The sequence below is a fragment of the Acinonyx jubatus genome, chromosome F2 (genome assembly GCF_027475565.1).
Source record: "Acinonyx jubatus isolate Ajub_Pintada_27869175 chromosome F2, VMU_Ajub_asm_v1.0, whole genome shotgun sequence".
NCBI classification, from domain to species: Eukaryota; Metazoa; Chordata; class Mammalia; order Carnivora; family Felidae; genus Acinonyx; species Acinonyx jubatus.
In genome coordinates this window covers 44,502,511-44,527,852 of record NC_069394.1, presented here as the reverse complement: position 1 = coordinate 44,527,852, position 25,342 = coordinate 44,502,511, and the positions used below count along the sequence as shown (strand labels likewise).

General features: G+C 37.4%; 2 protein-coding genes across 2 annotated transcripts in view; both read left to right on the top strand.

Moving 5' to 3' along the window:
* The window catches only part of LRRC69 (leucine rich repeat containing 69), a 78,262-nt gene extending 66,101 nt beyond the window's left edge, over nucleotides 1-12,161 (top strand). The window contains exons 7-8 of the mRNA XM_015072158.3: nucleotides 2,077-2,256; nucleotides 11,789-12,161. Of these exons, the coding sequence (XP_014927644.1) occupies nucleotides 2,077-2,256; nucleotides 11,789-11,899 (291 nt within the window). The 3' untranslated portion in view covers nucleotides 11,900-12,161. The remainder of the gene's footprint in view (nucleotides 1-2,076; nucleotides 2,257-11,788) is intronic.
* Nucleotides 2,117-25,342, top strand: part of SLC26A7 (solute carrier family 26 member 7) — a 155,017-nt gene continuing 131,791 nt past the window's right edge. Inside the window, exon 1 of the mRNA XM_053208544.1 lies at nucleotides 2,117-2,256. The gene's annotated coding sequence lies outside the window, so the exon portion shown is untranslated. The remainder of the gene's footprint in view (nucleotides 2,257-25,342) is intronic.

Sequence of the window (25,342 nt, the reverse complement as noted above, 5' to 3'; positions counted from 1 at the left end):
TGGTTCCAGAAATAAATGGAAAAAGTGAACTGTATGAATTGTAACCTTTTTATAGGTCCCATGTATTCCAACAAATTTTTCTACCATCTGCTGTTTTGGGGAGTGAATCCTTATTTATTAGTTTTCTGCTTTATAGTGAGACCTAGCCTTTGAGTTCTGGTAGCTAAAAACTTACCTCTAAAATCATTATTTCACTCTGAATCACACACTATGCTGTGTGTAAGTAGTTAAAGAAAAGGTGATAATAGACATCTAATTTAGAAGTCCTGGTAATATTAGTGTGAATGAGTAATTCTTTCAGAAAGGATAATCTTTTTATGTCACCATTCAGGAAAAAGAGCTAAAATGAGTAGGAGGTTATTCTGCTGAAGGATCAGACAGTTAGGAAGACTGTGCATAAAGGCAGCTTTCTCAGTTTCTCAGATGCTTGTTAGGTGGAATGGACAGAGTAATAAGGAACAGAGAGACAGCAATTTATAGGATTTTGTTGTTATTTTTTTAAGATTTTAATTAGGCACATGAGTGAGGATTATGTATGTACATATGTATGTATGTATTTCCAAAGATTCCTGTTAGAGCCTATTGTGGACCATTTTAACACCAGTGGGAAATCTTTCACTTTGGCCAGAAAAAAACAGTTCCATAAATTATTAAAATTCATGCAATGTTTGTGGAACATTTATACAGGGCTTCCATGCTACCAGCACAAGAGGCTCAGTTAGCAGAGTAAATCAAATATTTGTTTTATTTGCTTGCTCAGTGAAGATTTGATTTTATGTATTATATAGTATTTTACTGTAAAATGACGACGTTGTTGATGGTCATGGCAAAAGCCAGCTTATATTTTCTAGCCACCCTTTTGTTATTTAATATTATAATTATTACCAAAAGTTAAGTTTCTGGACATGGCTGTGTGGATAGGTTTAATACAGATTGAATTCAGACATTTGGGTAATAGAAATCAGTGCTCTTTGCTAATATGACTATTCAGGTACTCACTGAAGTAGGTAACTTAGACCAGTGCACCTTAAAGTTGAACAGGCATACTGATTACCTGGAGAAACTTGTTAAATTGCAGATTCTGATTCAGTAGGTCTGGAATATAGCTGGAAGTCTGAATTTCTAATAGGTTTCCAGATGATGCAGATTCTGGTCCTTGAGTCACAGTTTAAGTTCTAAGGATTTAGACATTAGTAAATATGACAGACTCAGTTATTGAGTCTAGTATGAATATTTGCACAGTCCTTGCTGCTTGTAATGAGAGGTATAAAATTTGAACCTAAACTTGAATAATGTAATTTTTTTAATTTTGGATTTATCTTTAAAAAAATTATTATTGTTTTTATTTTGAGAGAGAGAAAGAGAGCAGGTGTGAGTGGGGGAGGAGCAGAGAGAGAGGGAGAGAGAATTCCAAGCAGGCTCCATGCTGTCAGTGCATAGCCTGACACAGGGCTCTGTCTTACAAACTGTAAGATCATGACCTGAACCAAAACCAAGAGTTGGATGCTTAACTGACTGAGCCACAGGCACCCCAATTATGTAAATTTTTAATAATTTGGATTCCTCTATGTAAGAGAGATAGAAATATTAAGATGGAAGTAACTTCCTTTTCTTTCTTTCTTTCTTTCCCTTCCTTCCTTCCTTCCTTCCTTCCTTCCTTCCTTCCTTCCTTCCTTCCTTCCTTCCTTCCTTTCTTTCTTTCTTTCTTTCTTTCTTTCTTTCTTGTTTATTCCTGAGAGACAGAGAGAGACAGGGCATGAGCGAGGGAGGGGCAGAGTGAAAGAGAGACACAGAATCTGAAGCAGGCTCCAGGCTCTGAGCTCTCAGCCCAGAGCCTGATGCAGGGCTTGAACCCACAAGCCGTGAGATCATGACCTGAGCCAAAGTCAGACGTTTAACTGACTGAGCCACCTAGGTACCCCTCTTTTCTTATATTATTGAAAACTAATTTATAATGCCCATCATTGGCAATAAAATTCATTATATAGATTATGGAAAACTAATTTAACAGAAATTGTGAAGAATAAGCCAAAAATATAAATTAATATAATTAATATAATTTTTTTTTAAATCTAGGAAATAACATCAAGATTTATAATGAATGAGCTCTCAGAAAAGAATCCTTTTGTAATGCAAGCTATAACATGGCACCCACTGGTCAGGAACATAATGTCTCAGAGAAGAAAATGTGCAATATGTGAAAAGTACTTTTTAACAATATGGCTGGAATGTGTTGAATTTGTTCCTCCATCAAAGGTAAATGTGAGTAGAGCATAATATCTCCTCTTTTTCTTTGTCCTTCTCTAAGTGAGCCAATACTAACTAGATTTTTATCTAAGAATTGACTTGTATGATAGTATAATGGTTTTTATTGAGCTTTGTTGAGATGATTGACACATAACATTATGTAAGTTTAAGGCGTAAAGCATGTGGATTTGCTACATTTATAAATTGCAAAGTGGTGTTGGGAAACAACAGATGGTGGGGAAAACTGGACAGCAACATATAGAAGAAAGAAACTGGACCACTTTCTTACAGCATACACAACAATGAGTTCAAAATGGATGAAGGATCTACATGTGAGATAGGAAATCATCAAAATCCTGGAGGAGAACATAGGCAGCACCCTCTTTGATCTTGGCCATAGCAGTTTCTTACTAGGCACATCTCCCTGAGGCAAGGGAAACAAAAGCAAAAATGAACTATTGGGACTTCATCAAGATAAAAAGCTTCTGTGAAGGAAACAATCAGCAGAACTAAAGGCAACCTTTGGAATAGGAGAAGATATTTGCAAATGACCTATCAGATAAAGGGCTAGTATCCAAAATCTATAAAGAACTTACCAAACTCAATACCCAAAAAAAACTATATAATCCAGTTAAGAAATGGGCAGAAGACATGAACAGACATTTCTTCAAAGAAGACATAAAAATGGCTAACAGATACATGAAAAGATGCTCAACATCAGTCATCATCAGGGACATGTAAATAAAACCACAATGAGATACCATCTCACACCTGTCAGAATGGCTAAAAGTAACAACTCAGGCAACAACAGATGTTGGCAAGGATGCAGAGTAAAGGGGATCCCTCTTAACACCATTTGTGGGAATGCAAACTGGTGCAGCCACTCTGGAAAACAGTATGGAGATTCCTCAAAAAGTTAAAAATAGAACTACCCTATATCCCAGCAATTACACTGCTAGGTATTTATCCAGAGGATACAAGAATACTGAGTTGAAGGACACATGTACCCCAATGTTTATAGCAGCACTATCAACAATAGCCAATTGTTTGGAAAGAGCCCAAATGCCCATTGACTGATGAATGGATAAAGAAGGTGTGGTATATATACATGATGGAATATTACTCAGCCATCAAAAAGAATGAAATCTTGCCATTTGCAATGGTTATGCTAAGCGAAATAAGTCAGAGAAAGATACACCATATGATTTCACTCTTATGTGGAATTTAAGAAACAAAACAGATGAACATAGAGGAAGGAAGTGAAAAATAAGATAAAAACAGAGAGGAAGGCAAACCATAAGAGACTATAGAGAACAAACTGAGGGTTGCTGGAGCTGTGGTGGGTGGGAGGATGGACTAGATGGGTGATGGGCATTAAGGAGGGCAACTGTTGTGATAAGCACACTGGGTGTTATATGTAAGTGATCAATCACTAAATTCTTCTCCTGAAACCAATACTATACTATATGTCAACTAACTTGAATTTAAATAAAATCTTGGAAGGAGAAAAAAAAAAAACCTGGGAGTGTCAGAAACTTGTGAGAAGAAAAAAATTGAAAAGGAAAATTGCTTTGCATTGAAACAACCACTGATCCTAACTTTATTAAAATAATTGAAGAAATTTAAAAAGTAACATTTAGTAAGTATGTGATAGTGAAAAAGTATGTAGCATGGAATTAGAATAAGTGTATAGTAGGAATTTATAAATTATGCCAAAATATTAAAGATATTTAAAAATTGGATACAGAAAATTTAGATTGGGGGGTGCTGGGTGGCTTAGTTGGTTAAGCATCTGGCTTTGGCTTAGGTCATTATCTCATGCTTTGTGAGTTCAAGCCCCTCATTGGGATCTCTGCTGTCAGCAAGGAGCCTGCTTTAGATCCTCTGTCCCCCTCTGTCTCTGCCCCTCTCTCATACTCTCTCTTGCTCTCAAAAACAAAAACAAAACCAAAAACAAAAAACATTAAAAAAATAAAATTTAGATTGGAATATACATTACCAGGGACTTAGCAACTGAATCATGGTATTTTCATGGGTTTGTTTAGTTCCCTGTTTCTTGAGTGAAAACGTGCACAACATACATGGGGATGATAATCAGATTAACCATGTTGGTAAACAGTTGCTTTCATATATTTTTAGGATGTTGTGCTGCTTTTCCCAGTTAAGCAGAAAGAGATTATACAAAAACTAGTTTGCCTAGAAGCCTCCCTTTGTATTAAAAAATTTTAATATCTTAATTATCTTTTAAGGAGCTAAACTTAGAGAATGCTGACCTTTAGAGTAAATACTTCATCATGACGGGAGAGCCCATTTGATAATGCCAACGTCTGGTCGCTCTATTGTGCCTTACAGAATGTTCTGTCTCTGATGGAATTTGCCATCTGAAGGCACAGTTGAAGGAGGGTGACACTTGATGACAAATGGGTCTTTATTCTTGACATAAAACAACTAGAAACAACGAAATATCAAATTGTAATTGCTTTTATTTAGGTGAATGTGAAGTGATGTGGTACTTACCTTATGAAGTAGTGAGGTGAGGAAAATAGTTGATGAAGAGTTTTGCTCGATATCGAATATTATTAACCTTTACCATAATTCATCCAGATGCTTTTGTCTTTTTTCAAATGTTATAGCTGTTGCCATCTGAGTTCAGTGAGTCCTTAGTAGTGATAGAATTATCAATAATTCCAGTGTAATTGATATTTAAGTATTAACTGCTAATGATATAAATCTTTGAAATTAATCCTTTTTAGTTACTACCAACTTGGGCCATAGTGACTTAGAAGTAACCTAAATGGTGTTATAAAATCCATTCCAAACACTTGAGAGTGATCCTGAGCCCAAGATATGCATTTGATAGTTTTCATTTTGTATAGTTACATTAGTTGAACTTAACATTTCCCCAGATACCTTTAAAGTTGAAGAGTTTAGGGAGGGAACAGTTTGGAACATGAACTCTCAACCCTGTGTAGAATGATGTAATGTAATTAAAACTACCCTCAAAAGAGATTAGATTGAGTAAGTTTCACTACAAATGAATGAAAATGCTGATCTACTTTATGAAAATAAATGAAAATTTGCAACCTTAATTCCTTTTTTATGACAAGCTGCCAGTAATGAAACATAATATAAGATTACATTTAATAATTTTATTCATTACTTATAGAGAAAAATCTTACTTTGCAGTAAAAAGTTATTACTGTTTAGATACCACTGACATTCATTTATGAAACTGATCATTTCAACCAGCCAACTGTGAAAATGAATGTAGGTTTTAAAACATTTATGCAGTGGTTAGTCAATTTAATGTACATTAGCCACTAAGAGGATCAGAAGGCATCACATTTCTAATTCTAAACAGTCGTGAAAGTAATATGTACTTATTGTTCAGAAAAATTGAAATGGTGTGAATGATCCTTATTATTTTATTCAGAAAATAACAAAACAATTATAGTATAAATTAACTCACACTGTATCTTGATTACTTCTAGGGGAACTCATTGAATTCTTTTTTCTTTAGAAAACTCTCGTTGTTGTTGTTGTTGTTGTTGTTCTCCCCCTTCTCCTTCTCCTTCTCCTTCTCCTTCTCCTTCTCCTTCTCCTTCTCCTTCTCCTTCTCCTTCTCCTTCTGAGAGAGGGTGGGGGGCGGGGAGAGGGAGAGAGAATCTTTAAGCAGACTCCACACCCAGCTTGGAGAAGTGGGGCTTGAATCCCGAGATCGTGACCTGACCTCCCTTTTGTTCTTAAACTGCTGGGTAGAGTTGCAGTTGTCTTCAATCTCTATGATTATTTTTTCTTCTAAAGAATCTCAAATTGCATTCAACTTCAGTACATTTTTCTGAAGCTATGTGTCACCAAAATGTTTGAACCTCCCACGTGAAATTCAAAGGACATTGGTTACGCAGAGGTGGTGCTTGAGAGCAGGGTTGCTCTGGAGAGGAGAGAATGCTGCTTAGCTGGATGGGTGGCTGCAACATGAGCAGGATTTTCTTTCTGGTTTCTGCCTTACTGTAGTTCAAAGTGCCCTGTGGGTGGAACAGCCATATAATCTATTAATTAAGCCAAGATGCTTTTGAGAGTAAAAGTGAACATTATCCATGAAAACCAGCAGGAAATCGGGACTGTTCTGGGCAAATTCAAATGTATGGCTATACTTCTTAAATGGTGCCATTAACTTTAGAGTAGTGCTCATTGCTGGCTTTTATCACTGTTGATGTGGAGGAGTTGTCATTCTGAATGTTCATCTTAAATTTTCAAATTATTTTTGGTGGCTCCCTACATTTTTGAGGTCCTGCTTTAAAAGGGAAACTCTGGGTGCTAAGTACAGTGCCAATAGGTGGGGGGGCCTGGTTGGTCCCAAATGGCTTAAAATCTAAGAGTTTAAACTCTAGAGATGCAGAAGACACTGGCAATAAAAACTAAAATGAGTGGTAAGAGATTTAGTGCTTCAAAGTGGAAGGTGAGATAATTGTAGGTTGTCTGGCCTGGGAAATGCCAGAAAGATTCTGGGACTTCACAAGACCTTGATACAGGTAGAATTCAGATACATGGAGAAGAAAGCACAGGGGATATTTTAGGAGAAGAGAATGACATGGAGGAGAATGAATCTTGTTCATAGGGCAGTGAATCAATTAAATAGGTTCATAGATGGAAATTGGAAGAGGAGACATTATTTAAAAAATGAGGTCAAATTCTATGAAGCTGTCAAAGGATAGAATAAGGAGTTTGAATTTGATCCCATTTGGGAAATGGAGTCCTACTGAATATGTGGGGACAAACCAATGATATAAAGAAAGATGTATTTTAGAAGGAATCATTTGGCAGTATTGTACAGGATTAATTGGAAGTTGAAGAGGAGGGAAGCTGAAGAAAAGAGATCTATTAGTGGTTGTCTAGCATCGGTGTAAGAGGTAGTAGTAGAAATGCAAGGAAAGGAACCTCCATGGGGAAGGAAGCATGACAGGACTTGAGTGGTTGGATAAGGGAAGCCACAGAAGGGTGTAAAAGAGAAAACCAGAAAACTCCAGAGGAAGCTTTCTGTGAGAGCAAGACCCTAGTTTTTATCTCAGATATACTGTTACAAGTGATGTGTGATAATTCAAGTGAATATGTTTAGCCAGTTGGAGACAGGTTAGAACAGCAAAGCAGTGTACTTCTGCGCATTATCTGAAAATGTGTGCACTTTTCAAAAACTGTTCATTCTTTCAGAGAGTTCTGCATATTGTTATTAAACCATAATCAGAGCCCTCCTTTGGTAAAAGACGCTGGGAGGCATGCTATGACTTAACGCAGATCGAGAGTTTGGTGAACTTAGATTCTAGTCCGGTCTCTAGCTTGAACTCTGAGACTTAAGGTAAACCACATTTCTTCTCACTATATCTGGACTAATTTCCTTATCTGGACCATGAAGAGATGAGACCAAAGTCTCTTCTAGCTCCAGAGTGACCGAGGGGCTGTCACAGTCATGCTTTTCATGGTCCTGCTAATTTGGAACATGATACCAGTATTAGTTTCCTATTGTTTCTATAACAAATTGCCATAAACTTGGTGTCTTAAAAAAATTCATTATCTTGCAGTTTAAGTAGGTCAGAAGTCCAACATGAGTCTCGCTGAGCTAAAATCAAGGTGTCAGCAGGGCTACATTCCTTTCTGGAGGCTCTAGGGGAGGATCCATTTTCTGGTTCTTTCCAGCTTTTAGAGGCCACTGACGTTCGTTGGCTCATGGCTCCTTCCTCCGTCCTCACAGCAACATTAGCGGATCTGGTCCTTCTCATGTCACATCACTTGGATCTTCTCTTCTGCCTCCTTCTTCCATTTTTAACAATCCTTGTGATGAAAACAAAGCAAAACAAAACAATCCTTTTGATGAAATTGGGTCCACTCAGATAATACAGAATAATTATGGGTCTCTCAAGGTCCTTATCTTAACAACACCTGTAAGATCCCTTCTGCTATGTAAGGTAACATACATATTCACAGCTTCCAGGGATTAAGACATGAACATCTTTGTGAAGTGTTGGGGGGATATTATTCTGCCTTCTATGATACTTTTCCCAAGAAACAGGAAACCATCTTACTTTTTTTTCGTATTCTGTATGCTTCATGTAATACTGAAACCTTATTCAAAGCTTTAGTTTATACTGTGTGCTATACATATATATTTTGTGATAATTTTTTATTTCTCAGTTTAAAAGATGACAGTGACTATCACCGATAAGGCATGTGTTGAATGATTTTTTTTTAAAAATCTCAATTCCACCATTCAATAAATATAAAACTTAGTGAATATATGTTTTTAAATTTAAAGTACAGAGCTACTTTTTCCTAAAATAGGGAGAAGATGTACTCATCTATTCATTTGCTTTATGAAAGAATGCATTTCACTATAAAGAGTGAAAAATTAGCCTGTAGTATAGCTTTTTTACATTTTAAAGCTTTTGCTACAAAGATATTTCAGAATAAAAGTATGTCTAATCATAGACCAATTCCTTTTCCTTTCCTAACCTCAACTTGACAAAAAGGGGCTTTCGAGTGTTTCAATTTCTATCTGTAAACAGCGACCAAAGCAGTAGTTATCTTACAGAGTCCTGAAGTTATGTTAATTGATGTTTGTGAAGAGAGGTCCTCTATAAGAGGGTGTGTGATTATTCCTTCGTGACATGCTCATGTCAAATGGACAGGTGTCATACTGGCAGAAAGCACTATCATGATCCCACAAGTGGACATAAAAATTTAAATGGTTATCAACAGGCTAGGTATTCGAGACTTTCTTTTTTTATGAAAACATTACTGAGTCCAGTGACTCTAGGTGGAAAAGTATATGGCCAAGGAATTATGTTGAGTTCATTTTTCTCAGTAAAATTTCCAGGAAACAGTTTATAGCCCTGAGAAATATTTTATCAGAAATAGTAATAATTAAGTTATAGAATAATTACAAAGTTTCACATTCAGTACAAAACTGATAATGGCCCTTGGTAAAATAAACTTCTAAAAAGTTAAATAAAACATTTTATTCTAACTAAACAGTAATACCCCCAAGTAGGGGAAAGAGGGATACAGACACTTCGTATTGGCACAAGGGAAATGGCTAAAACCACAGTGGAAATAGAAAATACCATCCATCGTTTCTGTTGTAAACTTTGTATCTCATGGAGAAACTGGACAAAGCAAATCAGATTAACTCTATGGCTCCACTTGTTTCCTTGGTAGATGTTTGACTTTCTATAACCTCCTCTTGGCTCATGGCTCTACTCTTTGTTCTAACTTCTTAAACAGCAGCTAAGTGAAGTGTGTTAGCATGGCTTATTTTTATAGCCCTTAGTTCTAGATGATAGGTACTTCAGTAGTAAGCCAAGGTTGCTGGTGGCATGAGAGGCTTGTCTACCATATGCAAAGGGAAAAAACACATTTAGCTTTTGAGTGCAGTTTCAACACTTTGTCATTATAATCTAATCGACCAGTAGGATCTCTTGTCTATTTAAAATACTATACATAATTTGTGTATCATTAGAAAACTGATTATGAATTCTTCTTCCCCTAATGTAGTCACATTGTTGATATCCCATGATTCAACATTTTATGGTCTATTTATTGTTTATACTGTGTTGTTTCCCCAATACAATATGCACATTCCTGAAGTTTTGCTCCCACAGCTCACTCTTTCTGAATGTCCTTCATGTCCTTTCTAGGCAGTCACATCCTAGTCATCCTTTAAAACTCAGCTCACTATTTTCTTATACTGTGAAATCTTGCTTAATGTGTAGCCTATGGTGGTGTCTCCCTTCTTGGAAATATCATAGAACCTATCATAGTATCGAGTCTTTTGTTTCTAGGTTTTTTGTGTGTTTATGTCTTAGCTTTCCAACTAGATGGTGAAAAGATTCTTTGAGGCAGAGATTATTTGTTATATCTCTGTATCCTTGGCATGTTGTTTAATGTGGTTCAAGTTTTAGGTTGCTTATAATTTTTCAGAACTCCTGGTTGCAAACTAACGAAACCCAACTTACACAGTAACTAATAGCAAGTGATAAAGAAGGCTTAGGAATGGGTCTGGCTGAATATTTAGTCATGCTGGATCAGGTAACCCAAAGTTATCATGAGGAATCTCTCCTTCTGTGTGTATTGTGTCTGCTTTCCTTGGTCTCCATTTTGCACTTATTGTAAGCTAAACTATGCCTTCTGGCAGTAGAGGGAGAGCTTCCCTCAGTAGATCCAGCAAAGCCCTGGGGCCGATGTTCATTGGCTTTATTGGACTGTCCTGGGTTATGTGTCCAGCTTGAATTATGTGGCTAAGTCTTCAGCCAAGGAGTGGGATCAGTTGTCTTCTCTGTTCCATAACATACGCACTGAAATCAGTGAAAAGATGGTTCCCAAAAGGAAAAGATGGGCTTTTGGGCCAGCAGAATGGGGAATAGATGCTGGCCAGACAAAAACAAGATGCTTATTGGAGATTTCAGTAAATGTTGGCTGATTGATCAACTAAACCTCCTTCTAGGAATAGAGTCAGATTTGTAGAGATTCTATACAATTTTCTACCTTCATCCAAAATATTTTATCATTAGAATAGTGCCATGTATCCTCTGAGCACTTCATAGTCATGGTTGGAGGTGGATGTGAAGGTGATATGATATATGACTTGGACTCCCCACCGATTTGCCACCAAAGCTGAAAGGCTCTTACTCTCTCAAGGATGGATTAATAAATGTGCTTAGGTATTTGAACCCTTAAATGGGCCCTGAGTTCTTTTGTGGAAGAGTGAACAAAACAGTAATGAAATCTCTCACTGGGGCTTGTGATGATGACAGCCCAGTGGGCTCATGATAAAAGTAGCATTGTCGACCAATTAAACTACTAGTTGTGTGACTCTGTTTTGGATTCTCTTACTAATAGCTATGTTGACTTCAGAAGTTGTTTATAAAGAATGTAAATGGTAAGCTTTTGAAGTTGCCATTATTTCCAGTATTCGTGCTCAAGACATGTATACTAAGTTGGCTAAGAGTTCTGACTGCCTATTTTGTGCATGGAGAATGAAAATCAGAGATTTGAAGTACAAAAACTTAAATCACACAGTGGGCAACTTGCTGAAATCCAGCCAATGAAAATCAACATTATGGATAGTGAGCAAAGAATACTAATTTCCATGGGAAATGGGTGATGGACAGACCAAACGAGGACATTCATTGGGAGTTCAGTAAATGTCTGCTAACTGATCAATTTAACATCCTGTAGGACAGATGTCAGGTTTGTGTGGATTCTGTATTTTTACCTTCATTACAGACACTTTATTGCTAGATAGTATAATAATATATTTGGGTAAGAGCATAGACAATCCTTTACCATTTAAATTTTGTTTAGTGTTGAATATGCCTTTCTTAGCTAGTTAATTTGTTTATTTGTGCATGAGAAAGGAGACATCAAGCATAAATAGAACACTGTGCCCTTTAGAAATTAATGCTGTGAAATCTCTGAGAAAGCTAATACTTATTTTATTCAAAAATATTGGAATATTGCTTTAATGTTATTTTTAATCTTTACCTTTTAGAAATGGAAGATAAGCAGAAATCTACAGCTGGTACCTCTTCAAATATTAATTTGTTCTTACACATGTTTTAATCAACGCGGCCCTAACCTCTTTGGAATTGCTCAAGTGTAGAGCCGGTGAGAAGCTCATTTAGAGACTCACATGACTTGCCCCATCAGTTCTGCACACAAAGTCAGATTATGCCCTACTATGGTACCGTGCTGTCTCTCCTCTCTTTGCCAATACATTAAGCAAAGGAAGAAAAAGAATTTACTTGTAAAGATCCCAACTTAAGCACTATAGTCTACCGTTAGCTTGTTTAGACTCTAGGTGTGCTGTTTCTTCTTTGACTTAAAAACAAAATAAAGAAGGGAAAAATAAAGGTCTGTGTGGCAAGTGTCATTCTTCCCTGTCATTTTATGACCACCACCCTCCTTTTCTAGATAAGTGTTGAGAGATTGTGATGGGGACAAGGGTTTATTTTATGCATGTTTTGCAATTGAAAGAGAATTACTTTTTAATGTTAGACAGTTGTATCCCATTTGTATGATTTCAGCTGAGCTCTTATTTTTTAAGAGGCACTAACGTCTTATTGACTAAAATAAAACCATTCCACTTAAAATGGAGTAGAAGCCTGGAAACTCAGGCTTGGTTACTCCTAACATCCCTTTGTTTCCACTTTTAAAGTTTTATTCTATCTTTATTTTTGTTTTTCACAAGAAACCTACAGAAGCCAGGGCAGTAGCACTGAAATGAGAATTTGACTCATTTTCTCTGAAGGACAACAGAAAAGTAGAAAAAGAAATTACGAAAATGTACAGCATAACATAGACTAGTAGTCTCTTAAAAAAAAGTTTTTTTTAATGTTTATTTATTTTTGAGAAAGAGAGACAGAGCACAAGCCGGGGAGGGGCAGAGGAGGAGGGAGACACAGAATCAGAAGCAGGCTCCAGGCTCTGAGCTGTCAGCACAGAGCCCGACACAGGGCTGGAACTCATGAACCGCAAGATCATGACCTGAAGCCGAAGCCGGACTCTTAACCAACTGAGCCGCCCAGGTGCCCCGGACCAGTGGTCTTTGGATGTGCGGTTCTGTCCAGCAGCAGCCATATCACTTGAGAACTTTGTTAGAGTACAAATTATCTACCCCAGACCTACTAAATCAGAAACTGGGGGAGTATGACCCAGTAATCTGTTTTTTAACAGATCCCCCACGTGCTTTCAAGGCAAGCTGTCATTTGAGAACCATAGGTACTGACGAAGAGAAATTTGCTGTAGGTTCAGAAAAGCAAGAAACTTAATCCATAATGTGATATTTACATCCCACTAGAAATACGTTTCTTCATGTAAGTATTTGATGGTACTTCTGGTGGAAAGCTGAGCGGGTTCTCATCTTCCATATAGTTTATTATCATGACACTTTCCTAACTAGGCCTTTTATTAGTTCACTTTGGGATGGAATCCTTTATGAATCAGAGTTGCCTTTGGCATACCTGGGAAGCCAAATCAATGGAGCGCAGCTGAAAGGCCTTCAGTCCTAAAGAATACAAGAGTTAGGCCCCACTGAGACAGAGATGGAGCCTCAAGGTAAATTTCTAAAGGCTCCATTAATCAAGAATGCATTTTAAACAAAGATAAAAAGCAAAGTACAAACGAAAGTCATAGGAGCTCATTAAAAATGAGTTATAGGAATAAACTGCATGTTTATTGAGGGAAAACCACTCAGAAAACTGATTTTGATTAAGGAAATATTTTTGTGCAGCATGTGCTGCTCAAAAGAGTGTTTTATTTACCAGTTGAGTCTCATGACCTCAGCCACAGTTTATGTGCCATCTTGGTTCTGGGGAGAACATTGTATCCATTCATTCATCTGAGTACTCATTTGTTCAACAAATATTTCAGGTACCTTTGAGGCCCAGGTGACATGAAAACAGAATGGTAACTCTCCACTTCCACCTTTTCGCCCCATCCTCTTCATGTGTCAGGGTCCTGAGACCTGGTTTCTGCCCTCTATTCCCAAACCGGTCTTTTGGAGGTTGTCAGTGACTTCCTTCCAATCCTGCTGCTGCTCATCTGGCTGGGCTTCCCTGCAGGTTTGAGCTCGGTTGACCATCTTCTGCCTCTTGGGACTACATGCCGTAGGTTCATTCATTCTTACTCTGGTGGCCTCTTCCCCATACCTTTAGCTGAATTCTCTTCTGTATCTTCTTCTCAAGAGAAAGACTCTGATACTGTCTTCCCAGTACCATTTTCTTCTCTCTTAGCACTTTGTCTTTACCTGAAGGAGCTCATCTACTCCTACCAGTTTCATTTAGCTTCATTCAACACCCCTGCATGAGTAGCCACTCAGTCTCTTCAGTTTTACCTGATATTTCCAAGCTCTGCCACTTCAACATTTCTAAAATAGGCCGGATTCTTTTCTTCACAAATTGTTGTCAAACCATTTATTCATGTAGGAAACACATATGTATTGAGGCACTACTGTCTGCCAGGCACTGGTTTTTTGTTTTTTGGGGTTTTTTTTTTGTTGTTGTTGTTGTTTGTGTGTGTCTTTTTTGTTGTTGTTGTTGTTCTAGTAATATAACAGAACACACTGACAGGCCCCCTGCTCTCAGAAAGCTTATATTTTTATGGGACAGGGGAGGCAAACAAGTGTAAATAGGCAAGTAATACGGTGATATGTACCTTGAAGAGAGTAAAATAAGATTTGGGAGGTAGAGAATGATGGGAATACTTTTTACAGAGGGTGGTCTGTGTTTGATAAGGTAATATTTGATCAGAGATCTGAAGCAAGTGAGGGGAATGAGCTCTACAGATAGAATATAATGAATCAGAATAAGTTGAGTGTTTGAAAGGCAAAAAGCTCAGGATGATGCTAAAAATGCCAAGTAACCAATGGCATGCTAAAGCAAAACCACGATTCTGATGTCAGGAAATTTAGGGTTGCTGGATGCATGGTCATGTGTCAAATATCAGCATGGCAACCAGATTGGGGAAGGATGCATCTGCTTCTTTTTTTTTTTTTAATGTATAGTGTTATTTTATTTTATTTTTATTTATTTATTTTTTCAATATATGAAATTTGTCAAAATGGTTTCCATACAACACCCAGTGCTCATCCCAAAAGGTGCCCTCCCCAATACCCATCACCCACCCTCCCCTCCCCCCTCCCTCCCACCCCCCCATCAACCCTCAGTTTGTTCTCAGTTTTTAAGAGTCTCTTATGCTTTAGCTCTCTCCCACTCTAACCTCTTTTTTTTTTTTTGGATGCATCTGCTTCTGCCCTGTGGGGCCACCCCATGTTCTGGTTCATTGGTTAATTAAATCAGAAATTTAGTTCATCTTATTCCATGTGTACATGGGTGTGTATGTGCACATGAGTTGGTGATCTCTTCTGGCCAATCTGTAACCCATTCGAGACACTATCGGAATCTGAAACATTGCCAAATAGTTTTACTTCCTAACAATTACAACCAACCTTTATTTATTCAGGTGAAGTTGAAGCAGCTGAAACATTGATGTTTTGTGAATTATTTGGATTCAATTTTTTTTCCCTTTTTTGTCTCTTCTATGGGTGCTCTCTGGAATTTTTTTGGTTTACTCCCATTTGCCTCAGAAAGATGTGGGAGAGGAAAGAGAGAGAAATTAGGTCTCTTTTACTGTTTTCATAAATTCTATCATCATGAGCTATGGGGAAGTAGTTTCCAACAAGAATATATATATATATATATATATATATATATATATATATATATATATAATTTTAGGGTTATTAATGAATTCTATTTGTCCCCAGTTAACTAATTTCTTCCCAGTCTGTTCTATTCATATTCTCTTCTATTCTATTTTCATTCTGTTAATGAATTTCTGTATGTCTCCAGTTACTATGAGTAATTCAAGCATAATCTCTGATTATTTATATTTGTATATCTCCTTTGTCTACACAGTCTAACATGGATTTTTCTCCCAGTATTAATTACCCAATATTTCAAACAGTTGTTCAGAGTGGTGTTAGTTGAGTCCAGTGGGCAAAGAATCAATAAATCTAGCTAAGTAATGATACTACTTTTGTATAATCAAAGCAATCAGCCATTAACAATATTTGCCTTTTTTAAAACCTTTTTGGTTAAAAAACATTGTTTTCTTAACATTAATGTTTACATTAAGGTTTATTAACGGGGATTACTGAGAAGGTTTTAGATAAAGGGAGATTTAATTGTTTTTCATCTGATAACAAGCTTCTAAAAACTTGAGAATAACAGTTGGAACTCTCATTGGTATTTCTTCATAAAATACCTCTTTGCAATGTTCCTTATTGTCTAGCTTATTTCCCAGACTGCAGCTGTGAAAAAATAAATAGCTGGAGGTCAGTTGCACTTGCTAAGAAGAATTGTTTTGCTTCTTGGTGCAGAGAAAGTCCCCAGGCAGTTTAATCTGCAAACCCACTGCTGGAACTTGGGGAGCCTTCTGTAGACCACACAGCTCCAAATCACGTGGTCTCCTGACCTGCAGTTCAGAAGGGACTTTGAGGCACCTAGACCAGCTGTGGCACGCCAGGATTGACGAGGGGGACTTTTCAGTAATCCTCATTCTGCTAGAGTGGGTATCCTGAGGGGCCAGAGCAGTCACCTGAGGTGGAAGGGAGTGCAGGATGCGTGCCCTCTTTCTACATCCAGGGTTGGAGTGAGTGAGGATGGCTAATAGGGCAACACCATTAGTGAACGCTGGGCTGGTGGTGGATGAGTGAGCTACCAGCACTGAAAGAGGGAGGCTGCTTTAGAAGGTGGAGCAAGGGATCTCTCATGTTGTCTGGTCATGCCATTCAAGGGTAGCTGAGAGATCGGATACATTCAAGTCCTGATGTCTGGGCCTCCCGAGGAGACGTGGGGCTTGTCAGCCTCACTGCAGACTCAAGGTGAGGATCGCGGCTTGCGGGCAGATAGCATGGCGCAGGGGCCATGTGGGGCAGGGTGTTCACAAGATCTATTTTATGGTAAATCTCTGCCTTTTATTCCCTTAAAAAGTTGATAAAAATTTGGAGAGGAAAAAGAGTGTTTTGGAGGATGAGGAATATGGATGCAGGGAAACGGATCATAAATAGCTACCACTCTCCTGGTAAAATTAGAAAAAGCTTCCAGTCAATCAAATTATAATCAAAACCTTTTATTTCTTTCTGGTGTAAATGAGGGCTTACACATAATTTCTTATTTTATCTGTCCAAACAGAAGACAAAATAGAGCATTTAAAATGTTTTAAAGCTTACCACTTAAAATGGCTCAGTCAAGTATGTGATATTGTCTTTAAAAGAAAAAAGCACTTAGAAGACTAAAATATCTATATTCCATTGAAAGACTTCCATTTTATGTTTATAATTGCTCATCCAACAAATGTTTCTTGATACCTTCAATAGGGAAGACATTCTCTAAAGCTAGGAATGGATAAAGCCTTGTAGAGGTTCTATCTGTTCCTAACAAAACAACATCCCCCCACCCCCACCATCCCGCAGGAAATACTTACTTAGCCACGTATTTATTTAATTGTAAGTTCCATCCCTGGCATGACTAAACCATTTCACTCCATAATTTCCTTACCAGTTTTATTTAGTGTCTGTCTCATTCGACTCTAATGTAAATTCCATGAGAGCAGGGCAGGGCTTTTCCCCTTAACAGTTGTTATAAAAACTCTCAAACATTCAGAAAAATTGGGAGAATTTTACAGTGAACACTCATGTGCCTATCACCTAGATTCTACAATTCACATTTTACTATATTTGCTTTATTATATATCTGATCATCCCTCTATTCAACCATGAATCCGTTTTATTTTTGATATATTATGAAGTTGGAGACATTAGTGTGTTTTTCTTCCAACATTTCAGTGTATACGTCACTAACTAGAGTTCAATACTTGTTTCTTTTTTTCCCCAAGGTAAAGTTTACATGCATGTGCTTGCATGCACAGTCACGTGACTTTGGCAAGTGCATTTATACACCTTTATTGACATATGCAGCACTACCACCATCCCAGAACATTCTTTCATGTCCCTTCCTTTCATGTCCCTTCATCTCGTTTCTCTGCCACGAGTTTGATGAATTGAGAGTGACTGGCATAAAGCTGGAGTTGATCACTGATGTCCACCCATTTCACTTTTCCAGCATCATCTCCAGCTTCTAGGGTTGTTAGATTTGACAAATAAAAATGCAAGACACCCAGTTCAATTTGAATTTCAGCAAAACAATAAACACATTTTTCTTTATTTTAAAATGTAAAATGTTATTTATTTAATTCCAGTATAATTAACACACAGCGTTCTATTAGTTTCATGTGCACAATAGAGTGATTCAGCAACTTTTTACATTACTCAGTGTTCATTGTGATGAGTGCACTCTTAATCCCCTTCATCTGTTTCATCCTTCCCCCCCACAGACCTCTCCTCAGGCAACCAACAGTTTGTTCTCTATATTTAGGAGTCTGTTGTTTCCTTTGTTTTTTTCTCTTCTTTCTTAAATTCCACCTATGAGTGAAATCAGATGGTATTTGTCTTTGTCTGACTTGTTTCACTTAGCATTATATCCTCTAGATCCATCCATGTTGTTGCACATGGCAAGATTTCATTCTTTTTTTAATGACCGAGTAATATTCTACTGTGTGTGTGTGTGTGTGTGTGTGTGTGTGTGTGTGTGTGTGTACTGCGTCTTCTTTATCCATTCATCTTTTTAAAAAATTTTTTTTTCAACGTTTGTTTATTTTTGGGACTGAGAGAGACAGAGCATGAACGGGGGAGGGGCAGAGAGAGAGGGAGACACAGAATCGGAAACAGGCTCCAGGCTCTGAGCCATCAGCCCAGAGCCTGACGCAGGGCTCGAACTCACGGACCGCGAGATCGTGACCTGGCTGAAGTCGGACACTTAACCAACTGTGCCACCCAGGCGCCCCTATCCATTCATCTTTTGATGGACACTTGGGTTGCTTCCGTATTTTGGCTGTTGTATTCAAATTATGTTTTTTGTTTTATTTGAGTAATACCCAGGTGGTGGAATTATTATATCATATGGTAATTCTATTTTTAATTTTTTGAGGAACCTCCATTCTGTTTCCCACAGTGGCTGCACCAGTTTGCATTCCTACTGACAGTGTACAAGTGTTCCTTTTCCCCACGTCCTCACCAACACTTACTTGTTGTGTTTTTAATTTTAGCCATTCTCACAGGTATGAAGTGATATCTCATTGTTTATAAACACAACTTATAGTAATCATCCACGCGAGTGCACTCAGTGGGAATTGAGTTAATGGAAGTAAGAATTGAAAATGTGAGATAGATTCAGATGACCTTTAGAGACAGAACCGACTGACTGAATGTCAGAGTAGAGTAAAGGTGGAGACATAGATACCTCTGAGTTTTTATTACTGTTCTACAAACCTAAGTCCTCTTTTATACTCGCTCTGGATGGGATTCTAACAAGTAAACAACTCATTTCCTTCCACATTACATTCTCAGGTAACAAGGATATGGGGACAGATGGAAAAGGATCTTTTAGTGGTAGCGGGTCAAAGACACATCTGAGAAGCCTGTTTAAAAGTCAGAAATGGCAGTGTTTGAAGGGAACCACTTAATAAGGTCTGGTTGTGGCTGTGATTCTTTTCTTCTTTTTTTTTCTTTCTTCTCAAGGATTAAGAAGACTTTGACACTTTGAATCACTGTGTTTCAATTTGCAGTTTAAGGTGGATTATTTTAAGTCCAAAAACTGAGAGGAAAAAGATGGAGTCAGTGGGTGGCCATTATATTCCTGATTTCAGTGCAGGAAGTCAGTAGTACATGACGCAGGGAAGAGAGAGAGAGGGGGGGAAGTGTGTATTGTCTGTCTTCCTTGTTTTGATTCTTTTCTACTGCGAGGCAGGAATTGGAGATCAGAGAAGCATCTGGCACTGCTACTGTGGCCTTCCTTTGATCTAATAAAAACTTCCTAGTCATAGTGCTGGGGCTTTGTGTCACTTTTTAGAGAATTAGGTGTATGTAATTTTTTATCTATTATTCTATATAATTTTGTTACAGTGTGTTGTAACAAAAACTACCCAAGATTTCCAAGCTGAAAAGTCCCGTTGAGACATAATTACTCATTAAGAAAAAAAGAAACTGATCTGAGTTAATTATTTTCTCTGGATGTATTTTAAAAGTACACAGGCAATAAATAAAGTGCTGTCTTCTTGGTGGAAGTAGTCATGGAATCGAATTCTTTCAGTCTAACATTTCCAGGGGTCATTTATCTAAACAAGTGAATCTACTCACAATATGTCATTTGTATTTATGTTCATAACAAGGGTTTGTATTGTGAACCAGAATTCTGATACATTAAGTTTTTAAAGAGGTATTTAGACAAACTGAGAGAATCTTTCATGTAATAGACACCACATGTCCAATTCCGAACTGACTACTGATTCTGAATTTCTCATCTCATGACAGGAATTCTTTATGGTTAGAAGTACTTTTTCACTGTACTTACTGTGTTTTGTATAGTGCTAAGGGTATTCCCATTAGCTTAGCACTCATAGATTTTTCAGGGCGCGTATCCCAGAATCAGTTCTTCTGGTGGAACGTGTCTTGCTGAATTTCAGAAACATCTAAGCAAAGCACAGTGACCTAGCATGAGAGAAACCTGAGTTCCAGAATGCTTGTGTAGGTGACAGGAGGGCAGAACTAGTGAACATGTTGCCAGGCATGCTAAATGGGCCTATTTTGTGGTGCTGGTGGTTGTTGACAGAAAACATCCACAGGATGCTAAATATTGGATACAAGAATCAGTCACTGCCTGTGTCTAAAAGGCTTATCATATATTTCTGTGAAGCCTCAATCAAAATAGAATGTAGATCTTTCTAGTCCTGTAATTCTAAGAAAGGTTATACATTTCCGAAGCTGGTGACTATTGACAAATTAAGATTTGAAAATTCTAGCTAAGAATGATGCTCAATGTTCATTGGGAGAACTGAAGCATGTTGGGAATATCTCTAAGTTGGTGGAGAATGCCCTGGGTTTGCAAGATGCTCCTATGGTCTTGCCTGATTGTATTTAAATTGTTTTTAGAAAGATCCTTTGGAAACCCTGAGGATCATTTATTTCAGCCTAGTTAAGATGCATCAGGTTGACTCTTAAAAATATAAACCAGGGTGAGCCCAAAAGGAGGGAAAAGGAAATGTGAAGAGAAAAAACAACAAAGAAGTTGGTCACTGGAAAGACAGTGTGGAAAGGGAGGAGGCTGATTTCCCCTCAGAAAATATGGAAGAGGGGCACGTAACTTGATGTTGTCTCACTTTTGAAATAAATGTATTCCTGAAACCCGAAAAGGTATTAAAGTAACTCGTCTGAAATCACTCAGTGTGTCAGTTGAAAAGCCTTCCTGGTTAGTTCAATTTGTTTTATTTAAAATATGCCTTGCCCATGGAGTCTTCCAGAGAGCCAGGCTTCCTATAACATAGTATATTAACTTTCTTGTTGCTACACAAGGCCATTCTTTGTGCGATTCTTTAGACAGTTAAATGTAGTTCTTGCCTTCCAGCTCCATCACTGTCCTTTGCTCTTTTCTCTTTTCTCTTCTCTAGCACCCTTAAAGATGATATCCAAATATGAGTTCTCAGAAGCATTTGCTTCTTCCAAATAGATCAGATAGCATAGGTAGAAGAACAGAGCAACAAGAAGATTGGATTTAATTTGTTTGCCATGAATCTGGAATTAATTTTCACACTTAGCCTAGTTTAATTTCTTTCCAACAAGTATAACTCTCAATTCTCTGAAAGTTTCAGTGTTTGGTTTTTTCTTGCTCTTCAAAGCATGACCACCTCTGGGGGTGGAATGTTGGTCAGGAATATATTTTGGAGATTACTAGCTTTATAACTTGATTGGTTTTAATCAAGTCTGTTGGTCATATCACAAACTTTGCTCTTTAATTCTTGCTCAAAAGTGTTAAACCCATTGTTTTTCAGAGTGGCTTCCCAAAGTCTTAATAATTGGTTTGTGTATTAGGAAATTCCCCTAGGTTTCTTAAGAAGAAGAATAGGAAGTAGACTAGTTGCTTACCATTAAGTCATTACTAATATATATACATATTATATATGTACGTATATTATATATACGTACATATATATACATATATATACATACATATAGAAGTTATATATATTTGTGGATGTAAAAATATATATTTACATATATTCATATTATATATATATATAATTATTGCATAGATTACATTTAGGTAGCTCCTCTGTTATTGTTTATAAAAATGCTGCAGAAAGACTTGGCAGCAGAAGGCATGTATCTTTGCCTATTTTTAATTTGTATATTTGTATGTATTTTTCACTTGCTCATTCTCAATTCTAATTAGGGAATTGAGAGCCCAAATTTTGAAGTGTATGATGATCTTAAATAAGACAGCCAAATCTGACTGAGAACTCTATATTATTCAGATAGGAAATTATTGTGATTGAAAACAATCTTCCCATTCAGTGAGTAGACATATTATGACCAAGCTGTCATTGTATTGCCACTTGGTTTTCTCAGACACATTCAGATAAGCGGTACACTCAAGGAGGAACGTCATTCCTTTCCTCACCTGACTCACATGGATGAGTTCAAAGAGACTTTGCTATGTCACCTGTTACTTCAAGTTTACCGTTTCTTCTAAGAGCAGTTATTCATGCCCTACAAATAGACATGCCATGAATTAGTCAGCTGGATTCCCAGCTGTGCAGGAGCTGGAGGTCCTTCGAGGATTAAGTGGTCCGACTCTGTTGCTAGACCTGGGATTTGTACAAGGTAGAATTGTGTCTTAGCACAATTGTGTCTTAGCACCTCTGGCCATTGAGGGCTTAGTCCCCAGATTCTGAAAATAAGCATCAGGGGGAGAAGGAGCAATGATAGGAGATGGAAGGAAACATCACAGGAGATATATTCTTCCCTCATGTTTAGGGCTGACTTTGGGGACACTGGCATGCACTTTCTAATAAATTATCCATGTGCATATCCTTACTCATTCCAGTCAGGAGAAAAAGAGGACATCAAAATTCCTAGCAGTCTAGGAACATTGTGAAATAATGTCAGCCATGAAATATTTATGAAAGATTCTGGACGAAGCAGAGTCTGGGGAAGGAAAGGACTGGGAAACGTCTGGGAGACACAAATATTTTGGTAATTGAGAATCATTGGGGATTTAAACACATATCTAAAAAAAGATTGGTTCTTTGAAAGGACAGATTCCTAATGGATGTCTAAGATATATATATTTCTCATACACACACAGGAAAAATTTCTAACAGCCATTGATTAATAACTCTTAAGTCATATTTGAGTTGATACATTATCAGTTTTAATGCCAAGTTTAGTTAATTTAACCATTTCCTGACCACTAGTATTTTGGTTTGGAACTTCTATAATATTCTCATAAAAGAAACAGATTAAAGAGAATCAGAGTAAAATCTCGCCCCAAAGCTACTTGGGATTCTTAATTTCTCTTGACATTTCTCTTGCAAGTGGAAAAAAACTTCACTATTCATTACTTTTGAAACATTTTACTTACATACATAGCCCTGTGAGCTATAAATCTCTTATCTCTTTGGGAGGCCCTCAGGACAGAAACTATAGAATATATCTGGAGTTGACACTGGTCCCAATTAATACAGAAACAAAATTTGTAATATATTTATATCTCAATTTGAGTTTTGGGAAAATAGTATCTTTTATTTTCCCAAAGAAAAGCGTAGATCCACTTGACTGCGTGAGAAAGGAAAAAGAAACATCTAACCTAAATAGAAGGAAAAAAAAAATTGAGTCTGGTAATTGAGCAAGTCTCACGCTTCAGATTTCCAGCTCTCCCCACCTCTCCTTCCCGTTCTGCCGAGGTTTCAGAGAATAATAGTCAGAAGAAGCCGTGAGAAGTCCAAAATCCATTTGAGTAATTTCATAATTCAGGCATCCTGGGCAGCAGGAACTTGTTTCTGTAACAAAGTATGTTTGATTGTCAGATGAAGTGGGGAAAAGCAGCAAATAGCCAATATCTTCTCGATGACAGGGCCCACATAATTTTGAGAAGATAAAGTGAGAAGAATTGATGCACTATACTACAGAAAATATTAATTACCATCAATAGTCATCCCTGATGTAAATTCGGTAAGTTCTGCGCAGGTAAAAGCCCTAGCAGTCTTTATCTAAGTCATTATTGACTTAACAACCACTAGGTGTCACTGTTGCTTCACCGAGTTAACGCAGGACCCTCCATCAACCGTGTTAAGTTGTAAAGGAAACACTATTTATATTTGTCATAAACATATTTTTTATAGTTTCAATATGAATATTTGATTTACCAGCCTGACATGGAACTAATATTCATTGTCAATATTCCTGAAAACAGTTTTGACAATACTATTTACTATATGAAATTTACACATGCTAGAGTAAAAGAAACTACTGTTGCTGCTGCTAAACACCGACGTCTAAGATGCATCAGCTGCTTAGTTTCTGACAACCTTTGTGCTTAGTCTTTTAGGTAAATTGTTTTATTTGATCCTTCTGTCAGTCAAGCTTGCTAAAGATGCCACGGCTGAGCAGTAGCAGGACTGGAACTCCGACCCCATCTGGCTGCTTCTCCAGCCCCTTCCTTAACAGATGAAGTGGCCAGTCACCTGGTAGGTTAGTGGCAGGGCACTACCTGAGCTCTGTCACGGTATTTCCGATCCAGTTCTCTATATCAGAATAAGAGGGTCTAGGGAAAATTAGTTAGAGCACGTTTAACATACACATAATATGGTTTCCTTTACATTATTTTTAAAAGCTATTTTTGGGAACTCATATTTGTGAAAAAACCGTGTCTATTTGATATACCTGTTAATGTTTTTATTCACAGCAAATAACCTTAATTTAGGATTGCTGCATAAAACACAGGATCCCCATGTACATTCATGTTTCAGATAAATGACTTTTTACTGTAAGTATGTCCCATGCACAAATCTGAATTTCTGACAAACAAGAGATGCATTTATTTTTTTGCATAAGTCTGTTCCAAATATTGCATGGGGTATATCTATATTTAAAAAAATCATTCTTTGTTTATCTGAAATTCAAATTTAGCTAGGTGTTCTATATTTTAATTTGCTAGATATGGCAACATTGACTTACCTAGTTAGTTTGGGGCAGTTTAACAAAAACTCAATTTCCTTTCTCTCTTTCTTGGACTTTCTCCCTTTTTCTCTATCTCTCCCTTCCTTCCTGTCTGAGGAATATGCATTTAACCTTTTAGAGGATGATCTTGTGATCTGTGCCCTTCATCCTTTTGCTTCCTGCCTTTTTCCAGACTTGCCCCATCTGGTATCATGCATGTTTCATTTTCACTCCCCCCTCCCTCTGACCTTGCCTATAAAAGTGATTGGAGATTTCTGTATCAAAGAACCTCAAGCTTCTTCTGCATCCTGTTTGGTTATACTTCTTGAAAAAGTTGCCCACCATTTTCTTATCATTTCTTACTCTTCAAATGGCTGCAGTTTGGTGCCTACGTCCATTACTATAATAAAACTTCTCTCCTGAAAGTCATTC